The 21865-nt window shown below is 39.2% G+C and overlaps 1 protein-coding gene across 5 annotated transcripts in view; it reads left to right on the top strand.

Moving 5' to 3' along the window:
- The window catches only part of LOC112160565 (eukaryotic translation initiation factor 4 gamma 2), a 92225-nt gene that overhangs the window by 24237 nt on the left and 46123 nt on the right, over positions 1 to 21865 (top strand). For 3 of the 5 annotated variants that reach the window (XM_036212177.1, XM_036212176.1, XM_036212180.1), the window contains exons 3-7: positions 507 to 609; positions 6190 to 6321; positions 9518 to 9584; positions 9658 to 9809; positions 9902 to 10012. In XM_036212177.1, the coding sequence (XP_036068070.1) occupies positions 507 to 609; positions 6190 to 6321; positions 9518 to 9584; positions 9658 to 9809; positions 9902 to 10012 (565 nt within the window). The remainder of the gene's footprint in view (positions 1 to 506; positions 610 to 6189; positions 6322 to 9517; positions 9585 to 9657; positions 9810 to 9901; positions 10013 to 21865) is intronic. The other 2 variants (XM_036212181.1, XM_036212179.1) reach the window with 1 other exon arrangement.

Genomic DNA, 21865 nt, shown 5'->3' with positions numbered 1-21865 from the left:
CAGATATATATAGCAACTATTTTAACAAAATATATTCAGTCCTTAGTCTTATGAATTGTAGTGTTTGAGCAACTTAGTTTTTTTTCTGAATCCTTTCTCTCATTCTTTTCTTTTTCCTTTGCCGAATGCTGGTTCATGGGACTCAGTGCCGTACTTGTTTTAGCCTCCTCCCAGCTCCAGCACCGCTGTTTCCAAGCACCTTTGGACAGCAGGGAGTATTTTTGAGTTGTAAAAAGGATGCAGTCATTTCGATTGCCTATGCTTAAAGACATTTGCTTAAATTGTATTGTTATCATAGGAGCTGAAGGACTTGCCAGAGAGGGCTAAATGTGTGACATGAGAAGTTTAAAATTTGCTACAGATGACGGTGCCTGTGACTTGTTAACTGTTTGAAGGCAGACTCTGAACACATAAAACAATAATAGCGCCACTCTTTAATAAGCTGCTTTTACATGTGACTTGATGAATTCACACTGTCTTTTGAAAAGATCCTTTTTGCTTTTCAGCATACTCAACAAACTCACGCCTGAGAAGTTTGACAAGCTATGCCTTGAGCTCCTGAATGTGGGTGTAGATTCAAAACTCGTCCTTAAAGGAATCATCTTGCTGGTAAGTTAATATTTTTATATTTTTATACTCCAGAGCAGTTTTATCAAACTTAATCGCACAGGGGGCCAAAATCCAAAACACGCTCTAGGTTGTGGGCCAAACAGGATAAACATTTATAAACACATCAAAACAATATTTTTAAAGCTTTTAAAACACAACTTTTTAAAATGCAACTTTAAAAAATATAAATACAAATAAAAATAGACAAAATTATTTTAGAATAAATTGACTTAAACCTTAAATACGTAAGGGATAATACCCGACGAAGTGTGCGTTATGAGAAATTAACGCACGACGCGGAGGCCTAAACCGTCCGACGCGAAGCATTCAATCAATATTTCGTACATTATTCTTTTTATTTCTTTGGTTTAGCTCATTTTTTCACCAAAAGCGGACTATTTGATCCGTGATGCGGTTTGTTGTCACGGTGACATGGAACACGGCATGAAGCCTGAAGCCGTTACAGACCTCAGCTGCAGCGGTAAAGTGTCGCTGTTTTGAAATAAAGACCTGGACAAATTAGGATATTTTTCTTCTTTTTCTGACGTTAATCCTTCAGTGAGCAGCTAGAACATAAACAGAACACAATCAGCTTCTGTCTGTGTTTCATTTCACAGCAGGTTCGCTCTTCTGAGCTGCTCTAAAAGCAGAAACTCCCTCTTGTGGTGAAACAGAAGACTACACCTTGATGTCGAGTGGTGTTTTATTAGAAGGAGAATAACCAATTTGTCAATATTAATTTACCTTACAAAAGGAGAGGAATATAAATGCTGGTCGCTACAATAAGTTGAATAAAGCATCAGTTCAGAGAGAAAGTTCATCCATTACTGCTTGTTTTGTCCAGACGATGAAGGAAAAATGTGTTTTAAAGAAGCCTGCGCAGTGATATCGAACGTTTGGTCTGTGTGACCGGAACTTCTTTTTTAGGTGTGCGTTATTACAGTGCATTATCACAATTTAATGCACACCCAGCAGCCAATCAGAATCGAGTATTCACCCAGACCATGGTATAAGTTTCAATATTTTACTCTCCATCAAAATTATACAACTTAAAACTAAAGTAAATGTTATAAGAAAAAAATATTCAAATTTCTTTATTTTTGTCATTCTGTATAAAAGAAAAATAAACGTGCAAATACACAAAAAGATTTTGTTTTATCAGAGCCTGCTATCGTTTTTTTAACAAATGGTAAAAGTCCTTCCAAAAAAATTAAGGCATTCGTGGACAAGTTATCTGTTTATGTATAAATCAAAAAGCAGGGCAGCACGGTGGTGCAGTGGTTTTGTCCAGATGACCCCACTTTTAATGTAAACATGCCTAGGATAGCACAAGGGTTTGGGTAACTAACAAAGGTCCAGTTAAGAACTAAAATACAGAGTATATCAAATGGTCTTCTCACTTCAAAGAACAAAACATGTTGAAATACAATTCATAATGCTGCATTTTTATTAATTTCACATTTAATTCGAGATCATTTTTTATTATTGAGGCACAAAATGAACTTTCATCCATCCATCCATCCGTGCATCTTCTTCCGCTCATCCGGGACCGGGTCGCGGGGACAGCAGTCTCTGCAAAGATGCCCAGACTTCCCTCTCCACTTCCTCCAGCTCCTCTGGGGGAACCCCGAGGCGTTCCCAGGCCAGCCGAGAAACATAGTCTCTCCAGCGTGTCCTGGGTCTTCCCCGGGGCCTCCGCCCAGTGGGACATACCCGGAACACCTCACCAGGGAGGCGTCCAGGAGGCATCCTGACCAGATGCCCGAACCACCTCAACTGGCTCCTCTGGATGCGGAGGAGAAGCGGCTCTACTCTGAGCTCTCTCCGGGTGACTGAGCTCCTCACCCTACCTGTAAGGGAGCACCCAGCCACCCTCCGGAGAAAACTCATTTCAGCCGCTTGTAGTCGGGATCTCGTTCTTTTGGTCACGACCCAGAGCTCATGACCATAGGTGAGTACAGGAACGAAGATCGACCGGTAAATCGAGAGCTTTGCTTTCTGGCTCAGCTCTCTTTTCACCACAACGGACCGGTACAGCGACCGCAAAATAGCGGACGCAGCTCCAGTCCGCCTGTCGATCTCACGCTCCGATCTTCCATCACTCGTGAACAAGACCCCAAGGTATTTAAACTCCTCCACCTGAGGCAGGAGCACTCCACCCATCGAGAGAGGGCAAACCACCTTTCTCCGGTCGAGAACCATGGCCTCAGACTTAGCGGTGCTGACCCTTATCCCGGCCGCTTCACACTCGGCTGCAAACCGCTCCAATGCATCCTGGAGGTGACGGTTCAATGAAGCCAACAAAACAACATCATCTGCAAAGAGCAGAGATGAAATCCTGTGGTCCCCAAACCAGATCCCCTCCGGCCCCTGGCTGTGCCTAGAAATTCTGTCCATAAAGACTATGAACAAAACCGGTGATAAAGGGCAGCCCTGCCGGAGTCCAACATGCACCGGAAACAGGTCTGACTTACTGCCGGCCATGCGGACCAAGCTCCTGCTCCGGTTGTACAGAGACTGGACAGCCCTAAGTGAGGCTCCCCGGACCCATTATCCCATACTCCCAGAGCACCCCCCACAGGACACCACGGGGAACGCGGTCAAACGCCTTCTCCAAATCCACAAAACACATGTGGATTGGATGAGCGAACTCCCACGAACCCTCCAGCTCCCTGGAGAGGGTGTAGAGCTGGTCCACTGTTCTGAAGTTTCACCCTATTTATATTATATGATCATGTTTTTTTTTTTTTACAGTCCTGGTATCCATATTCATTTCCCCTCCTTTAATTAAAATTTCCTCGCCGCTCTGCCATCCGTGTACGTTTTCCTCCGTCAGTGGAGTATGTGGTGAGAGCGTGAGGAGCCCCGCCCCTTCTTGAGCACTGTGTGTTCATGCTGTACTGCACCACTATGATTTAGGCTAAAAACGTATTGGTCTGGTAGAAATTGATGATGGTTTCGCTATGGCATCCTTACATTTCACTTTCGTGCTCATGCTAAGCCCCCCCCGGTGGACATTTTTGGAATTAGTTTAAGAAGCCAATTAAGGGAAAGAGAGGACTGGTAATTGTTTGTGAGTTGATAGTTTGCCATACTGATATTTTGCTCCACCTCTAAATGTGAGTGTGTGATTGAGGCTCTGCAACAGGCTGGCAACCTGACCAGAGTGGATCCAGCTCCAGCACCCCAGTGACCCTCGAAAGCGACAAAACGGTTAAGAAGATGAAAGAAAAATCAAAAAGCACAGCTGTGTTGCTGTCTTCATCACAATCTGTCTTTTTAGTGCAGCTTTATGTCAGATACTAACTCCAAAGAAACCACAAATGTAAAACAGAAAGTATATGGAAAATACTGTGGAGTACATTAAAGACAAACGATGAGCCGTTTATTATTGAAGCTGAGCTCGATGTTCTGCTACTACGACAAAGTATTAGGGCCACTTTATAAAGAAAATGTATTTTTTTTTTAATTACAACTTTAAATCTCGTTAATTTATGAGAAAAAATTCATATTTATGACTTTAGAAGTCATTGGCTAGATTTATGACTTTTCTCGGAAATTTACGAGATTTAAAGTTGTAAAAAAAAAAAACTTGTAAATTTACAAGATTTAAAGTCCTAAATTTACAAGAAATAAAGTTGTAAATCTGCAAGATTAAAAGTTTTTAATTAATGAGCAAAGAACCGAAGTTGTCTGTTTATCAGAGCCGTGCTTGAAGATGAACAACGTAGAGTATCTTGTGAAGATTTTTTTTACAGATCAGTGTTTAAAAAAAAAAATCTGAACCTTTTGGCAATTCAAAATCAAATTATTTCCGGGTTCAGTAGCTCAGAGTTTCGTATATAAAATAAAGAGCTCAAAGACACATATTCACAGGACCGTCACTTTATTCTGCCCTTTATTCTCATACACAGAAGCCCTTTCACCACTTTACGTCAGAAACCAAAGGAAAATGTAAACAGGGTTTGATATGCCTCCTTCTCCAAATGAAACGTCCCGTTTAGACACAGAACAACCACGAGGAATGACAATAATCTGTTACGTTAGCACAAAACATTGACAATTCTGAAAACTGGTCCTCTTCAGACTGAAGCATCACACAGTTGGAGGAGATCTTGTCTTTCGTGAAGGAAGAAACTAGTAGAAGTGAACAGCTGCTTCATCGACGAGATCTGCAGAGATCCTGCAAGCTGCCAATCAATGAATAAAACATTAATAAACTGTAAATCAAACAAAGAAACTTCCAAACATCTGTAACGTTTTAAACAATAAGTTTACCTGTTAAAATCCAAGACGCTTTTCACAGTTTGGTCGGTCTGCTTCAGCTCACGTTGTTCATTCGCTGGACTGTAGACTCCCTTCCACTTTAATAAATTTATGAGATTAAAAGTGATAAATTTATGCGAAAAATTTTGTAATATTACTTTTTTTTTTCCTTTTATGGCCCCAATACTCCATCGTATGTTACACCTGTGCTGTAATTGTAAAAAAACAAAAAAAACAAAAAGCAAAATACAGTGATTTTTAAGTACATGTGTGTGAATGAGAGGAACCAGAGTGGAAGAGTGAGGTTACAGGGAGAAGAGATAAAGAAGGTGGAGGAGTTTAAGTATTTAGGGTCAACAGTACAGAGTAATGGAGAGTGTGGAAAAGAAGTGAAGAGGAGAGTGCAAGCAGGTTGGAATGGGTGGAGAAAAGTGTCAGGTGTGATGTGTGACAGAAGAGTTTCAGCACAAATGAAAGGAAAGGTGTACAAGACTGTGGTGAGACCAGCCATGTTGTTTGGACTAGAAACAGTGGGACTGAAGAAAAGACAGGAAGCAGAGCTGGAGGTAGCAGAGATGAAGATGCTGAGGTTCTCTTTGGGAGTGACCAGGATGGATAGGATCAGGAATGAATACATCAGAGGGACAGCACATGTTAGAGGTTTTGGAGATAAAGTCAGAGAGGCCAGACTGAGATGGTTTGGACATGTTCAGAGGAGAGACAGTGAATATATTGGTAGAAGGATGCTGAGTCTAGAGCTGCCAGGAAAGAGGTCTAGAGGAAGACCAAAGAGGAGGTTTATGGATGCAGTGAATAAAGACATGAAGGTGGCTGATGGAGACAGATGGAGGAAGCTGATTGGCTGCGACCCCTTACAGAAAAAGCCAAAAGGAAAAAGATTTAAACAAAACAATGAAAAATGACATTCTGCATGGAAAAGTTCTAAATTAAAAGAAAGAAAACAGAATAACAGCATTAGCAGATCAACCCGAAATCTAGTGGATTGAAAATGTCCTCCAGAATATCTCTCTTTATTCATTTCAAAAGTATTCAACCATACTGTTTCACTTGCAGCTCCCTCTGTCTTTCTATCATATTCGGCTTAGCACAAACCCCGTCTCCCCACGGCCACACGCAGTGCAAATACCTAATGGTCATTCAGACACGACTTGAAGAGAAAAAAGAGAGATGGCTAAAGAAAGATAAAATGATGCAACCTGTGGGCCTTGACCTTGTCACATGTGCTCTACCGCTTTGAAATCAAAATGTATCCATCTGTGTAAATTTGACTTCTCTCTGTGTTTTTGTGATCAGATTGTAGACAAAGCCCTAGAAGAGCCAAAGTATAGCTTACTCTATGCTCAGCTATGTCTGCGCTTGGCAGAGGACGCACCAAACTTTGATGGCCCTTCAACCGAGATCCAAACATCCCAAAAGCAAAGCACAGTACGGTTTTGTATTTTTCTTATTCTTGATTTATCCATTTGTCTTATTGTAAAACATGGAGGCAAGCTGGCAAAACAATACTCTTTGAAAACAATTCCAATGGCAATAACAAAAATGTATTCCTAACAATAACAAAATAAAGTGTAAAAATGTGAAGAGGTTACAATGTCAAAAGATTTGGCTCCAGTCTTAAATCTCCACTTTTCTTTTCAACAGAAAAAAAGATTTAACACCGTTACCGCTTTTAAATCAAAGAAGTAACGCAATCAAAGTAAAGACTCTTTTCACGTGACATCATACATCGCCAGTCAGTGCAGAGTTGCTTCCGGTGTCTTAAGTTTAGAACAGCAAACCTGACAGCTAAACGCTGTTTAAAGCGATTTTACATAAATAATAAAAGGTAACCTTTTGAAACTGTAATTTGTACAATATTTATTGTATGAATGTCCTACACATGTGGACAAAATTGTTGGTACCCCTTAGTTAAAGAAGGACAAACCCACAATTCTCACTGAAATCACTCGAAACTTACAAAAGTAACAATAAATAAAAATGTATTAAAAATAAAACAATCAAAATCCGCCATCACTTTTGAATTGTTGATTAACATAATTATTTTAAAAAACAAACTAATGCGACAGGCCTGGACCAAAATGGTGGTACCTCTACAAAAGATTGAAAACTATTTGACCAGAGTGACATGATTTACTCAGGTGTGTCCTTTAATTGACATCACGGGTGTTTCCAAACTCATAGTCACTCAGTCTGGCTATGTAATGGGAGACAAGTAGTCACTCTGCTGTTTGGTGAAAAGGTGTGTACCACACTGAACATGGACAACAGAAAGTGAAGGAGAGAATTGTCCCAGGACATCCGAAAAAAAATTATAGACAAAAAATCTTAAAGATAAAGGCTATTAGACCATCTCTAAACAGCTTGAAGTTCCTGTGACAACAGTGGCTCATATTATTCAGAAGTTCAAGACCCACGGGACAGTAGCCAACCTCCCTGGACGTGGCCGCAAGATGAAAATTGATGACAAATTGAAGAAACGGATCGTTCGAATTGTATCCAAAGAGCCCAGAACAACCTCCAAAGAAATTAAAGGTGAACTCCAAGGCCAAGGTACATCAGTGTCAGATCGCACCATTCTTCGTGGTTTGAGCCAAAGTGGACTTCATGGGAGAGGACCAAGGAGGACACCACTGCTGAAAAGAAATCATAAAAAAGCGAGACTGGAATTTGCAAAATGCATGTTGACAAGCCACGAAGCTTCTGGGAGAATGCCCTTTGGACAGATGAGACCAAACTGGAGCTTTTTGGTAAGGCACATCAACTCTATGTTTTATAGACTCAAAAACCAAGCATATGAAGAAAAGAACACTGTCCCTACGGTGAAACATGGAGGAGGCTCAGTAATGTTTTAGGGCTGCTTTGCTGCATCTGGCACAGGGTGTCTTGAATGTGTGCAAGGTAGAATGAAATCTGAAGACTATCAAGGCATTCTGGAGAGAAATGTGCTGCCTAGTGTCAGAAAACTTGGTCTCAGTCGCAGGTCATGGGTCTTCCAACAGGACAACGATCCAAAACACACAGCCAAAAACACCCAAGAATGGTTGAGAGAAAAGCTTTGGACTGTTCTAAAGTGGCCTTCCATGAGCCCAGATCTGAATCCCATTGAACATCTGTGGAAGGAGCCTAAACATGCCATTTGGAGAAGGCACCCATCAAACCTGAGACAACTGGAGCAGTTTGCTCATGAGGAGCAATACATTTTTATTTATTGTTACTTTTGTAAGTTTCGAGTGATTTCAGAGAGAATTGTGGGTTTTTCCTTCTTTAACTGAGGGGTACCAACAATTTTGTCCACGTGTGTAAGTGGTTGTATTTGTTTCCTCCTCTTAGATTGTTCATAAATCAGAGTACAAATGTCAGTAATCCTGTCTGCAGTCAGAACAGCAGATCAGCTGTTTCTCCAAATTCCTCTTGATGATATTAAACAAGTCGTGGATAATTTCTCTCTGACAACCCAGTTAAAGTTGGACAAAGGTTACAAGTACTTAATTGAATGCTGCTTGTTTGATTATGAAGATAATTATGATTTTCTTCTTCTAATTTATTCTAATGCTAGCACTAGCGTTTGCTTTGGCTATGAGATGTGGAGCTGCAGATCTTTTCTCACTAGTTAAAATGCGCTTAAATTTCAATTCTCACATAATCCTGTAAACAGATCTAAAGTCAGACAATTCCAGTGTGTCTGACATTAAAGTCAAACTTATTCCTGTTGTAATGTTTCTACTGCGGTCAGTGAGCTGCTGTTAGCTCAGCCGTGGTTCTAACATCACTCCTCTTTGTTTTGTTCATAACTGTGTCTGATCTGCAGGAAAATAAAGGTAAAAAAAAAAACAAATTAATTGGAATCTGTTGCCAAAAATATGAAAATGACTATTTGCATGTAATGTTGTAAAATACGTTTACCCAGAGATTCTTTATTTTACCCGTCTGCTCTTATTTTGAAAGCTGAAACTATGTGGCACGATTGCTGTTCTGAATATTTTCACTGAGACAAATCATTCCTGTTTTTACAATTATCCCCTAAAATATCCCACAAAACAATAAATTTATCCTGGATAGCGATTAAAATGCATACGGGCAATGCAGTGATGTGTGTCTTTGCTGAAGGTATTAAATGTGACAAACTTGAATTTCTATCAGTTTTTGTGCTCAATCACACTAAAAATACGTGCAAATAACATCAGCCAAAATAGAACCTGTTAAAATATAATAATATTCTATATATGATATTTGATATCTGCTCAATATTTTCAACAGAACCTCAAATATTGATTTGATATTTTTAAACAATCTGAGAGAGGAAATGAAAATACAATTCAGCAGGACATTTATAAAATAAATATGGTACATTTTTCTATTGAAAATGGCAAGGTTTCCTTTTTCTCTTTACATAAAATTGTGTTAAACAACATTCAGCTGTCAGCTTTGCTGTTCTAAATCCAAACACCGGAAGTCACTATTCGCACTCTCTGCCCTGTTGCCATTTTTGTCTGACATCACCATGAGGAGAGTCTATTACAGACAATTCTAAAGAGGATGAAAGCAAAACTGTACCTAAAGTTTTGCATATTGATGTAGAATGTTAGCATTCGAATGACATGACGTTTTTTTGCGATTGCAGACTTTCAGGAGATTGCTGATTTCTAAGCTTCAAGATGAGTTTGAAAATCGTGCCAGAAATGTTGAAAGTGAGTTCTACTTGGATCTGCATGAGCCGCTTTCTTTCAGTGAAAGATGACTAATCAAATGTTTCTTTTTCAGTCTATGACAAACATGACAACCCTCTTACTTCTGAGGAGGAGGAGCAGCGTGCCATCGCCAAGATTAAAATGCTTGGCAACATTAAATTCATCGGGGAACTTGGCAAACTGGACCTCATTCATGAGTCTATCCTTCATAAGTGCATCAAAACAGTGAGTTGGCTAGTTTGGGTTTTTTTATTTAAAAAGAAATAACAGGAAATGTATTAAAGGACATTTGTGGCCTCCCACCTTGTTTTATGAAGCTTCTGGAAAAGAAGAAGAGGGTCCAGCTCAAAGATATGGGGGAGGATCTGGAATGCCTCTGTCAGATAATGAGAACAGTGGGGCCGAGACTCGACCATGAGAAAGCAAAGGTAAGCATTCATGAGTAGAGTGAATATGTACAATTATTTTCAAAATGTTTTCCATGTGTAGTGGCTGTAGCTTCTACCGTCGAACCAAATTGTCTGTAAAATCATTGCATTGATCAGTGCATACCAGTTTATCTGCAAATTGTCAAACAATTGCTGAATTTCAGAAGAATTTAGTATTTATTGTTTTATTACATTTCACCACTTAAATATGAGACAACTGAAAGGTACTTTGGATAAATCATTAACTGTATATAAGAACTGGACTGAGCAACCCCCCCTACTTCCGTGTTCCCTATAGGAAGTACCACTGGGTTGCAAAAAGTCCCATTGACTTACATTGAGAAACAGACAGTTATTTCTCAGTCATTTTATATGTCAGAATAATCATTCTTCCTCTGCTGCTTTCTGATTACCGTATTTTCCGGACTATAAGTCGCACCGGAGTATAAGTCACAGTAGCCAAAAATTGCATAATAAAGAAGAAAAAAACATATATAAGTCGCTCCGGAGTATAAGTCGCAGTTTTAAGAGAATAGTCCAACATTTATGAACAATTTCAACAAGCCCGACGTAACGTTGCATTTGACATAAAGTGCGATTCATGTGTCAAATTCGAGGCCGCTGAATCTTCTGATGTCCGTCTAATTTAATGCTCAGTGCTTGTCCAAAAATGTGTTCATAAACTAGACACTCCCATTGGAGAAGCTGTCTGAAGTTTTTAGCCTCATCGCTACATGATGGAGGCTTTGGCTGTTTCTCATTTAAAATACACAGAAGATACGGATGATGTTGAGAGGTTAAGATATTTATTTTAAAGAACTCCACAAAAGCATCTATAATCGTCTCTCCATTCTGGGTTAAGGACAGCAGTTTTTTGTCTTTTTCTTACGGCGATCATTACCTTCTAGCCTGCAGGAGCTGCATCTAAATGACAGTTTTTAGCTGCTCTTCTGTCTGTTTATAACCCAGTTTGATGGCTTGTTGTCCCGCATTAGCCCAGGAAGAGAAAAATAAAAACAATAATAATAATGTCTTGATGCAAATGAGAAAAACATCATAACATCCATGAGGAGAATGATTAGATTATCAGGAAGATTTGTTTTGAACGTAACTTCTTCTTCTGCGTTTCTGTCGGCTGACAGCAGTAGATACTGATACACAAACCTACAGTGCCCTCTAGTGGTTGTTATTGGAAAACAACCGCCAAAAGGAAACCGGTTTAAGTGGGGAAAATAACAAATACCGTATTTTTCGGACTATAAGTCGCACCGGAGTATAAGTCGCAGGGGCCAAAAAATGCATAATGAAGAAGAAAAAACCCTATGTAAGTCGCACTGGAGTATAAGTCGCATTTTTTTCAAGTAATTTATTTTACAAACTGGTTGAAAAAAACGATATTGCATCATACTGGAAGGGAAGTTATAACATTCATAAGTGAATAGAAAACAGGCTGAATATGTGTCAACACATATTCACATATTAGCATCATGAAAAAAACGAAAAGGTGTAGCATTTATATAACATAACAGTTTTATTTAACTATAGCCTCAAGAACTCATCAACTTTGTATCTTTACTGTATTTAATTGCACGCAATCTCACTCCATATCACTAAATCCGTTAAATTCTTAATCCTCTGTGTCACGTCTGAATAACTAAAGTAAATAAAGTAATTGCATAGATCACCATAAGAGGGCACTCTAGACTTACGGTCCATATCTCATCATTAAAAATTCGTATATAAGTCGCACTGGAGTATAAGTCACAGGGACATTCAATCTATGAAAAAAAACGCGACTTATAGTCCGGAAAATACGGTATATGAGCCTATTTATGTCTAACAAAATCACATATAAGTCGCTCCTGAGTATAAGTCGCACCCTTGGAAAATCTATGAAAAAAGTGCGACTTATAGTCCGGAAAATACGGTAACTTATTTTTTCTAATCCTAATTTTTTTAAAGATTTTTTTTCCATTATCACAAGTTATTAGAGTTATAAATTGACCAATCAGATGGCTCAATAAGCGTTTGTGGGTCTGACATCGAACGTCTGGGGGGTTTGATTGACAGATGACGGGTAGCCAATGGGAGCAGACTTCATCAATGCGGTCCTTGAAGACCTTTCACAATTCAACAATGTACACGTAGACTTGTTAAAATCATTGAACTAACGCGCCCGACCGCACGTTTTTTTCTGTCTGTGACCCGGTGCCAAGTGAGCCACGGACCAATACCGGTACCGGTCAGCGGCCCGAGGGTTGGGGACTGCTGTCTTAAAGTTCACAGCAGCCCTAAAGTTGTCCACCAAAATCTCTTTGAGCTGTCACACAGCGGTTGTAGTGCAAGTCATCCAGATAGAAGCTAACTCTTTAGCAGATAGCATTCTCTTCTGTAACCTCCAACAACAAACAACTCCTTTGATCAGTTGAGTGTTTGAGTTGTTGAGTCCTCTCTCTGACAGAATACAAAGCAGTTTGAATTTTGACCGAGTTGGAGCGCCTGGATAAAACTGATAATGCATTACAGCAGGGGGTGCTGTTTTGCATGATGAATTGAGTTTTGAAACAAACAGAGCGTGGGATTTTAACATGCAATAGATTTTAAGTTAGTTTAGAATGAATTTGAACCAAACCATGCATTGAAATGTCATTTTTAAAATATTGAATTGTAAATTACAAAATGCATTTCAGAATGAAATGTCAAACTGCATATTGAATTGTAAATTACAAAATGCATTCTCATTTGAATTCTTAGCAGCTGGGTGGCTCAGTGGGCTAGGTGAAGGGCTGACACGCAGGAGCCCTGGGTTCGATTCCCAGGGTTGTCCACTGATCCCCACCCAGATTGGGTCCTTAGGCAAGACCCTTGACGCTGCTGCCTAACTGGGTCCCTGTGCCCCTCAAGTACAGGGTTGTGTCAGGAAGGGCATCCGGCGTAAAAACTCTGGCAAATCACTGATAGGAAACAGTGGGTGCTGTTACGCTGTGGAGACCCCGAAAGGGATAAGCCGAAAGTGAACCATTGTCATTTGAATTATGACATCAAAAACCCATGACAATTTACAATGCATTTGATTTTGATTTTATTCAATATTGTAATTTTAAAATTGTGATATTAAATTGTAAATTTTCATATTGAATTGTAAATTACAAAATGAATTATCATTTTGCAAGCCCGAGTTGAATATTGTATTGCGAATTGAAAAATGAAATTTCTAATTGCATGATGAATTTGCAAATTGAATTGTCACTTGAAAAAATGCATAATACTTTGAATATTGACCTAAAAAAACTTCCAAACTTCCATTCATCTTTGCTGCACTTTTCCAGCTTGCAGCCTGAGTTAGACGCAGACGTCTGAGGAGCGCGAGACAAACTTCAATGGATGTTGTCGTATTTTCAAACAGAAAAAAGATCCAGCTGTTGACTTGTTAGGATGGTTATTTATTTTAAATACCGCTGAACACACTTCTCACGTGCATCTGATCAGACTGTAACCTGGCAGCGCATGTGAAGTGACAAGCTGCTGGTGCTGCTGCTGCGCACGAGGGGGGGCGCTCCGCTCTGCAGCGGCGTCACCCAAATTCTCCTTTTAGTTTGACAAAAAGGAATAAATGTAAATAAATCCCAAAGGACCGCTGACAGAATCGAATGTTGGAATGGTTCTCCCTCAAAGGCTTCAACAACGACTTGTACAATTCTCCGGCGTTATTAAAGTAGAAGCTGTTTACATCCCGCGGTCTCGTGGTCGAGGCGTGGAAAGAGGCGGGAACTTTCAATAAACTCACTCAGATTGGTGACAGTACTTCCTATAGATTCATGACTCAGCTATGACTCAGAGACTCAGACCAATTGCTGAAGATGGGTTGCAGACGTTTGCAAAATGGCGATAGCCATTTCAGGAAGTGACGGTGAAAGCGGCGGCCTACTTTCACGAGGAGAAAAAGTAATGCATTTCCAATGGGGGACCTCATGGCTCGAGAAGTCCAGTATTTTTTTTACAGTCAATGGTATAAATACAGACCATTTATACAGTACAGTATTATAGTATTACTGGATTGGAAATCACGTGACACACGGCGTGACTGACGTGCGGCATTACTATGCACGTCTTCCCGTGCGATGGATGGAGGGGGTCTGAATAAGCACCAAAAGAAGCACAAAAGAGGACGGAATGTTTTGTAATTGATTAAAAAAACCTTGACAACATAATAATCCGATCAGAGGAATCATCACAGGGCAGGAATCGCATTTTAATAGAAAGATATCAGGATGAGAACCGTGAACTGTGTCCTAAAGTGGGCGCTAGCGAGTTGTGAGTACCATGCTAGTTTGGTTCTTGGATGTATGTTTGTATTAATGGTTCATGTTTTAAAACATAGCGGATGTTAATCGCACATATTCACGTTCAACCTGCACAAAAACTGATGGAAATTCATGTTGGAAACACGTAAAATGTTTGGTCAAGATGCACGTTGTTGTCATTCGCACTTGTTTTTTTTTTGTTTTTTTTGTAAGAAAGTGTAAGTGAGATCACACATAATTTTCTAAATCTGTGCCGTCACTGTTGAGCTTTTTTCTTCGTCGTACGGACCAGAGGAAGTCTGGATAGAAAAATGCAGTGCTAACGCTAGCTTTCTGCTCAGTGACATAAACAAAGCAGAGAGCAGATGTTGGTGAAGGAGCTGTGGATGTAAACTTTAACTTGCCACACCATTTACTGCTATTATCTCTGTGCTTTGAATCTTAACAGTTTGGCAGATGTATTTGATGTTATCATCTTAAGGTTAAAAAAAATGTTTTTTGTATCAGTTAAAGATCCTAGCTGGAGCCTATTTCTCTCAGTGCGATAAAATTGTCTATTTGAAGGCTAATTTTGAATACAGTTGAGATGGATTTACCATGTATTTAATCCAAAAATAATAAAAGTTGTAGTAAAAATGTGGTAAAAAGTTTTTCTTTTTAGCACTTTGAGATGTTTTCAATAGGGAAAGGACTTTGTTACTAAACTTTGTCAGTCATTCATGCTATTAAACTTAGTCAGTCTCCCACTTTTCTGGGTTTCGGTGACAAGCATTTGCAAGCTCTGTTATTTAGATTTTAGCAATGAGGTAAAATAAAAAATCACGGATATTTAGAAGCTGTTCATTTGACAGCAATGCATTACCTGTAACAGTAGAAGGCGCAATTCTTGCACTATTTGCAGATTAATCTTAATGAAAAATAAATATTTAGATATACCATAGGATCAATATTTTTATAAGCTTTAATTTGAGCCATATTTTGTAAAAATCGGTTAAAAAATTAGTGAGCTAGCCTGATTTTTGTAGTTGATTTCTGCCTGTCCTCCATTGAAGCGTTCTGCTATTATGACTTGATGCATAGCAATGGCACCTGTGCGCGAAGCCGCGCACGTCTCTGTCTATAGCAGCGAACAGGCAAGGACCAATCCAGTAATCTATATCAATGAAACAGACACACTTGTGACTTTTTTGCTAGCTCTGCCATGCCGTGCATTTGTTGTTTGTGTCAGCAGAGAGATGTGTGCATGTGTGTGTGCATATGGTAGTGCGTGCCGCGAGAGCAGCCCCTCCCTTATAAAGTGCAGCTCCTAAAGCAGTGAGGGAAAGATGGAGAAATGCTCCGTCTTTGTGGTGCATGTGCGTCCGCACCGTTGTCGGACTGCTACGCTAGCACTGTAAAGCAGTACAGATGAGGCTGAAACTTTTGGGGGAAGCAGGAAAGTTGTAACACTAGTGGTGTTACTGAGGAAGTGGTGAGTGAGGAAGCGTTGATAGTTTAAGTGTTTAATTATCAGTCTATTTTATCTGTGATTTTTTTTTTTTTTTCTTACTGGAATTATCAGCATGTTGTCATAATCTCCAGTATCGGCTGATAATAATCAGTAACCAATATCATCGTGCAATCCTAGTTTGAACTAAGAATGTTCCGTTCACGTGATCAGAAATCAGGTTTGATCGTGTGGTTCATGACTCGATCAAAAATTGGAAGTTGTCTCCCGTTTAGTATCAGATATTCATTATATGCTTATTCTGATCTGCGCTTATTATTCCACATAAATAGTCTGTATGGCCATTGGGCGGCCGTGGTGCAGCGGTAGGGCGGTCGACTCCTGATTGGAAGCGAGCAGGTTCCCGCCTTGCCCGCCCATGTGCCGAACCCCAAATCGTCTCTGGTGGAAGGTTGGCGCCAGTGTTCAGCAGCGGAGCCACCACCATTGTGTGAATGAGTGAATGGGTCTGTGACTGTGAAGCACTTTGGGCCCTCGAAGGAGGGTAGAAAGCGCTATACAAGTTTACACCATTTACCATATAATGGAGAGAGAGCAGGCGCTGCAAACAGCTCTGACCTTTTTCCGGTGGCTCGCCTTACTCGCCTCTTGTGAGCAGTGACGAAATCTCACGAGCCGCTGTTATGGAAAAATGTGGAATCCGATGGAGGAACAGACACATCTTAAGATTAACACAAGTGTTTAGTAACAAAAATCAGAAAAATACACGCAGTGCACATGAGCGTGTAGGGAAGCGTACGGGGTCAAATCAGGATCAGCTTAAAGTGAATGAAAAAACAGATTGAAAACTTGAAAAATAGATGTCGTAACTGAAAAAAAAGAAGTGAAAATTTGAAACCTGAAAAAAAAGGATAATTTGAAAAAAAACCTGAAGATTTGAAAAAAAAAAAACCCTGAACATTTGTAAAGTAAAAGAGTGAAAACTTGAAAAAAAAACTAAATTAAAAATTACTAATTAAAAGCAAATTATTTTTTAGTAAAATCTGCTGTTTTTTTTTTTTTTTTGAATCTTCACTTCCAGTCAATTTTTTTTTCGAGTTTTCACTGCTCAGCTGAGACTAATTTTACATGGGGGCGGGCCTTTGAGCTCATTGGCTACCGGGACACGTTTCCCAGGGGGGAGAGATGACTACTCACTACACATTTTCTCCGCTTTTCTCAGACTCAAATGGATATTTTTAAACTTTTCTCTCATTTTTTACTCTTACTGTTCAAACTTTCAAAGAAAAAAGAAGTCAAATAAGTCTAATAGCGATGAAGATTTATGTAATGCAGCCAAGCTGCACGTCTGCATGAAAAACTGCGCAGAGGAGATCGATTGACAAGATCAACAGCAAAGTCGCTCTGAAAAAAATCCACCTAACAGTGAGACCGTGAAAGGTACACCGTGATACTAGTGAGGTAAAATTGCACAGTAGTGATACTGTCCTTCATGAGTTTGATTGGAGTGACACAGGCGGAGACAAAAACAAACAACGATCTGCAGCAGAAAAATCGTCACATCCCCATTACCTCTTGGGGAATGATGGGATGCATTTTCAGGTAGCCAATGAGCTCAAAGCCCCGCCCCCATGTAAAATTAGGCTCAGCTCAGCAGTGAAAACTCGAAAAAAAAATTGAAACTGAAAACTGAGGACTGGAAGTGAAGATTCAAAAAAAAAAAAGTTGAAAATTCAAAACAGCAGCTGTTCCTAAAGAATAATTTGTTTTTAATTAGTAATTTTTAATTTAGTTTTTTTTTCAAGTTTTCACTCTTACTTTTCAAATCTTCAGTTTTTTTTTCTTCAAATTTTCAATTTTTTTCAGGTTTCAAATTTTCACTTCTTTTTTTTCAGTTACAACATCTATCTTTCAAGTTTTCAATCTGTTTTTTCGTTCACTTTAAGCTGATCCTGATTTGACCCCATAGAAGCGCTTCCATAGAGGGTTCCAACGAACTGACCAGATGCAGACTCTTTATAGGGCTCCTCTCTACATTTGTCTCTGGGTCAACAGAAGCCTCTGCTTCCTGCATTTGTCTCAGGATCAACTTGTTATCTGTGTCTTAACAGAACCAGCATTTATCTCGGGGTCAGCAGAAGCCTCTGCATCCTGCATTTGTCTCGGGGTCAACGTGCTATCAATGTCTTAACATCAAACACTCCCTACGTTGGAATTCTAACTAACTGCAGGCTGTTTTAGGCATATGAGAATACATTCAGAGGCTTGTGTTAATGTGCCCACTAGGTTCATTCAAAGGTTACAGCTTCATTGAAAGGTTACATATAAGAGTAAAATGGAATTAAAATTAAATCAAAAATATTCTCTTACACCGCGACCAAATCTCGTAGCCACAGCGGTGAGCTGTGACCTACGAGCTGGCTCACTGAAGCTTTAATGCTTTTTTATACCATGAATTGAACATCGGAGTGCCTTTTGACATGCTGGATTCATTTTGTCCCGTAATATATCCCCTAGCTCTCAGTAGAATGAGTTTTGTTGATAAAATGAGCGCATATGTGGCCGGTGTTTTTCTGCCGTGAGGCAGACTTTGGATCGCAGCTGACTAGCTGTCACTTCCGGAGTGAAATCCACAAGCGAGGTTAACCGGCAAGTTTAAACTCAGCCATAAGATTTTAATGGAGGAAATTGCGCTGTTTTTTTCTCTGTTTTTGCTTTTAGCTTTTGTTAAAATATACATATACACCTCGGCCACCTTCTCTATTAAAGTGTTAAGACCAACTTTGGAGTGTCGTGCTGTTACTCTGCCCATGAAAGTAAATCTTTGAATGGTTCTGCTTTGACTGAAGAAAACTGTTCTTTCCTCATCAAGTCTTACCTTCACAATCATGAGAAAACATATTTTTTCTATTTTCGTCTAAACTCCTGCTGCCGATTTTCAGGTGTCAAACATGTTCACTCAACAAAGAAATGAATATTTAATTGAATATTTGTTGAACCCCTGCAGAGTAACAGCTCATCAGCTGCGATCCAAAGTCCACCTCACAGCAAACGTCAACGCACAGAAAAACACCCGCTGCATATGCGCTCATTTTATCATTTTATTTGGTCGTGGCTCATGAGGTGAGTCAGGTGAGCCACCAGAAAAAGGTCAGAGCTGTATGCAGCACCTGCCTCTGCAGATATAATGAATGGATCACTACAATTTACTGCGGCGCTAGTTTAATCAGAAGGTTCACCAAAAAAAAAAAAAAGTTCTGCTTTGCTTAGCTAAGCAAATGAGAGTTTCAGAAATTCAGACTTCTGGGATCAATAACTCTTTTAAAAAAGCCTTATACCCTATACACTGGGGAACAAAAGTTTGGGAACCCCAGGTAAAATGTTAAATTATTCTGCATATAGAAACAAAGGAAAGATGGAAAAATCCTCTAAAAGTATCAGATTACAGATGAAACATTCTTCTAACACAGGGCTGTCCAACCTTGTCCTCAAGATCTACCACCATGCCCGTTTTCCAGCTGTCCCCTCCACTTCCTGCTGCTGATTACAGGGATCAGGTGAATTTAGTCAATCAGAAAGAGGGAACACCTGAGTCTGTTAATCAGCAGATAGTAGTGCAGAGTTATCTGGAAAAAAGGTAGGGTGCTAAATGTTGTTAAATGATCAAAAACAACAATTGGTTGTGTTGGGTTGTTTTTACTGCTCAAGTTAAACAGAAAGCTCCTCATTGTTTCACAAGCACATGAGTGAGGGACAGAGCACATCAGGTGTAACGACATCAACACCAAAAGGTAAAAAATGACTGACTTTGAAAAAAGAGTAACTATCTGGGACCATTTCACAGTTATTGATAATGGGGAGACAGAATATAGTTTGCCGGAGAAGAATTTCAAACAGACCCCACAACCAACCTGTGCAGACACGTGAGAACAACTTCCACCAGAACAGATTAGATCATTACTGACAGAAGAATTGGAAACCAACTTTTACAAAGATGAGTTTTGTCATTTCTAAATGCAGACCTTTACCATCACATGATTACAAACGCCCTTAATTATTTTTTCCTTTTGTTTTGCACATTTTAAATAGTGTTTTGGGTTGTGGCTGCAGTGTTTTTTTTTATTGTTTCACATTGATAATTGAATAGTTAATAGTTATTTTTTGTTTTTTATTTATTTTGTGCATTTTACCTGGGAGGAAAATAAAATCTTTAACATTTTTTACATTATTTTTTCATTTTGTGCATACGTTTATACAGTTATTGATAAGTACAATAAAGCAATAAAATGACCTAAAGAGTCTCTTCAGAGCCAAAAGATCCAGATGGCTAAGAAGATCCATGTGTGAGGAGCTGCAGCCCAAATCTCAAAAGAACCATGATAGGAGAGGATTCCCTATTATAGTCTTAGTGTTTTAGTATTATTTTCTCTGTGAAGATTACAAAAAGGCAATATTAAAATATGGCTATATGTGGCTTTCTGGGAAACCATCAATGTAACGTTTAGACACACCCTGTGATTGTTGCACTTTTTCTGTTCACCTACAAACCGACCCCGGCCCCCCCATCAGAGAGGATAAGTTATGTGGCCTAACTACAGTTTGGGGACCCCTGCTCTAAAATAACAAACACCTGTTAGACCCAGCTGGACACTATTGGAAGATATCCGGTAAACTGACACCAACTATTTAACAGAAGAGAGACTGAGTTTTTGTTTCTTTTTAATAAGGGCAGCAGTATCCTGCTGCTGACAGACAGCTGTAAGATGCTGCTGTGGAGGTGATTTAACCCTTTAATTCTCAACTCTTTTGAGAGCATAAGAGCGCTGCACTCTCATGCTCGCCCACTTTCGCAGGAAAGGCAGAGGGATTGGCAAGAATTGCAAAGTACTGAAGAGAGTAGAATTGATTGACATGTCTAAAGACCAATAGATATTCAATGAAAAACACTGAAATGTGGCACCATTTGCAGCAGCTTCTTTCGGTTTTGGTAGAACCACGTAAATCATAATGGTTCCTACTTGGAACCAAACTTCAGTGCCCAACCCTAATCCTGTCCACCTTTGTCATGGGAGGGATCACACATCAATGTAGAGTGAGGTCATCTTGACCCCAGAAGAGAGCACGAGCTTAAACTACTGTGGTAAAATAACCCAAACTGTTTAAGCATGTTGACGCTCGTGGTGTAACTGATTACAGAAGTCACCGTTCGGATCATGTTACAGCTTCAAATCATCTTTCGGATTAGCAAAAATTAAAAAAATGAAAATAAAAAAACAGGAAAAAACAACAAGATAAAAGTCTAAAATATTTATTTTGAAAAGTTCCAAAAGATATATTTGATAAAATGCATGTAACGTACTTCAAAGCATAAATATACACTCACCCACATATCAAATCAAAACATCTGTTCATTAAGGTCTATTTATAAAAACAAAGTATCTTTGAACACCAACAAAATGCCAAAACTTAGTTTCTGATGACATTTTATCATTAAACCTTTATTTTACCTGGAGAATCAATTAAGAACAAATTCTCATTTACATGATGAGCTAGCACATTTGCATGTCTTGAGACCAAATCTACCAAAATTGAGAGAAATGAATGCTTGAAGAGAGTTTAGATGGGTGGGAGGGATCTGCGGTACATGTGTGTGCCTAGCCATGGCTAGTGATTTGTACGGATCACGGATTATCCATGATCCGTTACACCCCGGGTTGATGCCCTGTCTAAAGAGGTAAAAAAAGAAAAAAAAGAATTCCGTATCCTCTTAAAAAAACAACCAAAACTAATAAATGCCTACATGAGATGGTCACAAATATTCGTTATCTTTTTTATGCTACAACAGTTTAAAAAAAATAATTTGTCCAAATTTTTAATGGCTATGAATCACATCTGATCAAAAATTTTCAAAAGTTCTTAAGAGGATAAAGCTAAAGTCACCAAACTTCCTCACGTGAATATCATAATTTTTATTAGTTGCACTAATTTTACATGATTGTTCAAACTACTTTACAGAGGTGCTTTGTTTCAGTGTTTAAGAATAAAATAAGTTTAATAAAATAAAAAAAAAAACCTGGATCCTTTTATTAAATTTGTTCATTT

The sequence above is a fragment of the Oryzias melastigma genome, linkage group LG6 (assembly GCF_002922805.2).
Source record: "Oryzias melastigma strain HK-1 linkage group LG6, ASM292280v2, whole genome shotgun sequence".
Classification (NCBI taxonomy): Eukaryota; Metazoa; Chordata; class Actinopteri; order Beloniformes; family Adrianichthyidae; genus Oryzias; species Oryzias melastigma.
Note: the sequence above shows the minus strand (reverse complement) of the source record. Positions and strands in the feature narration are given on the sequence as shown.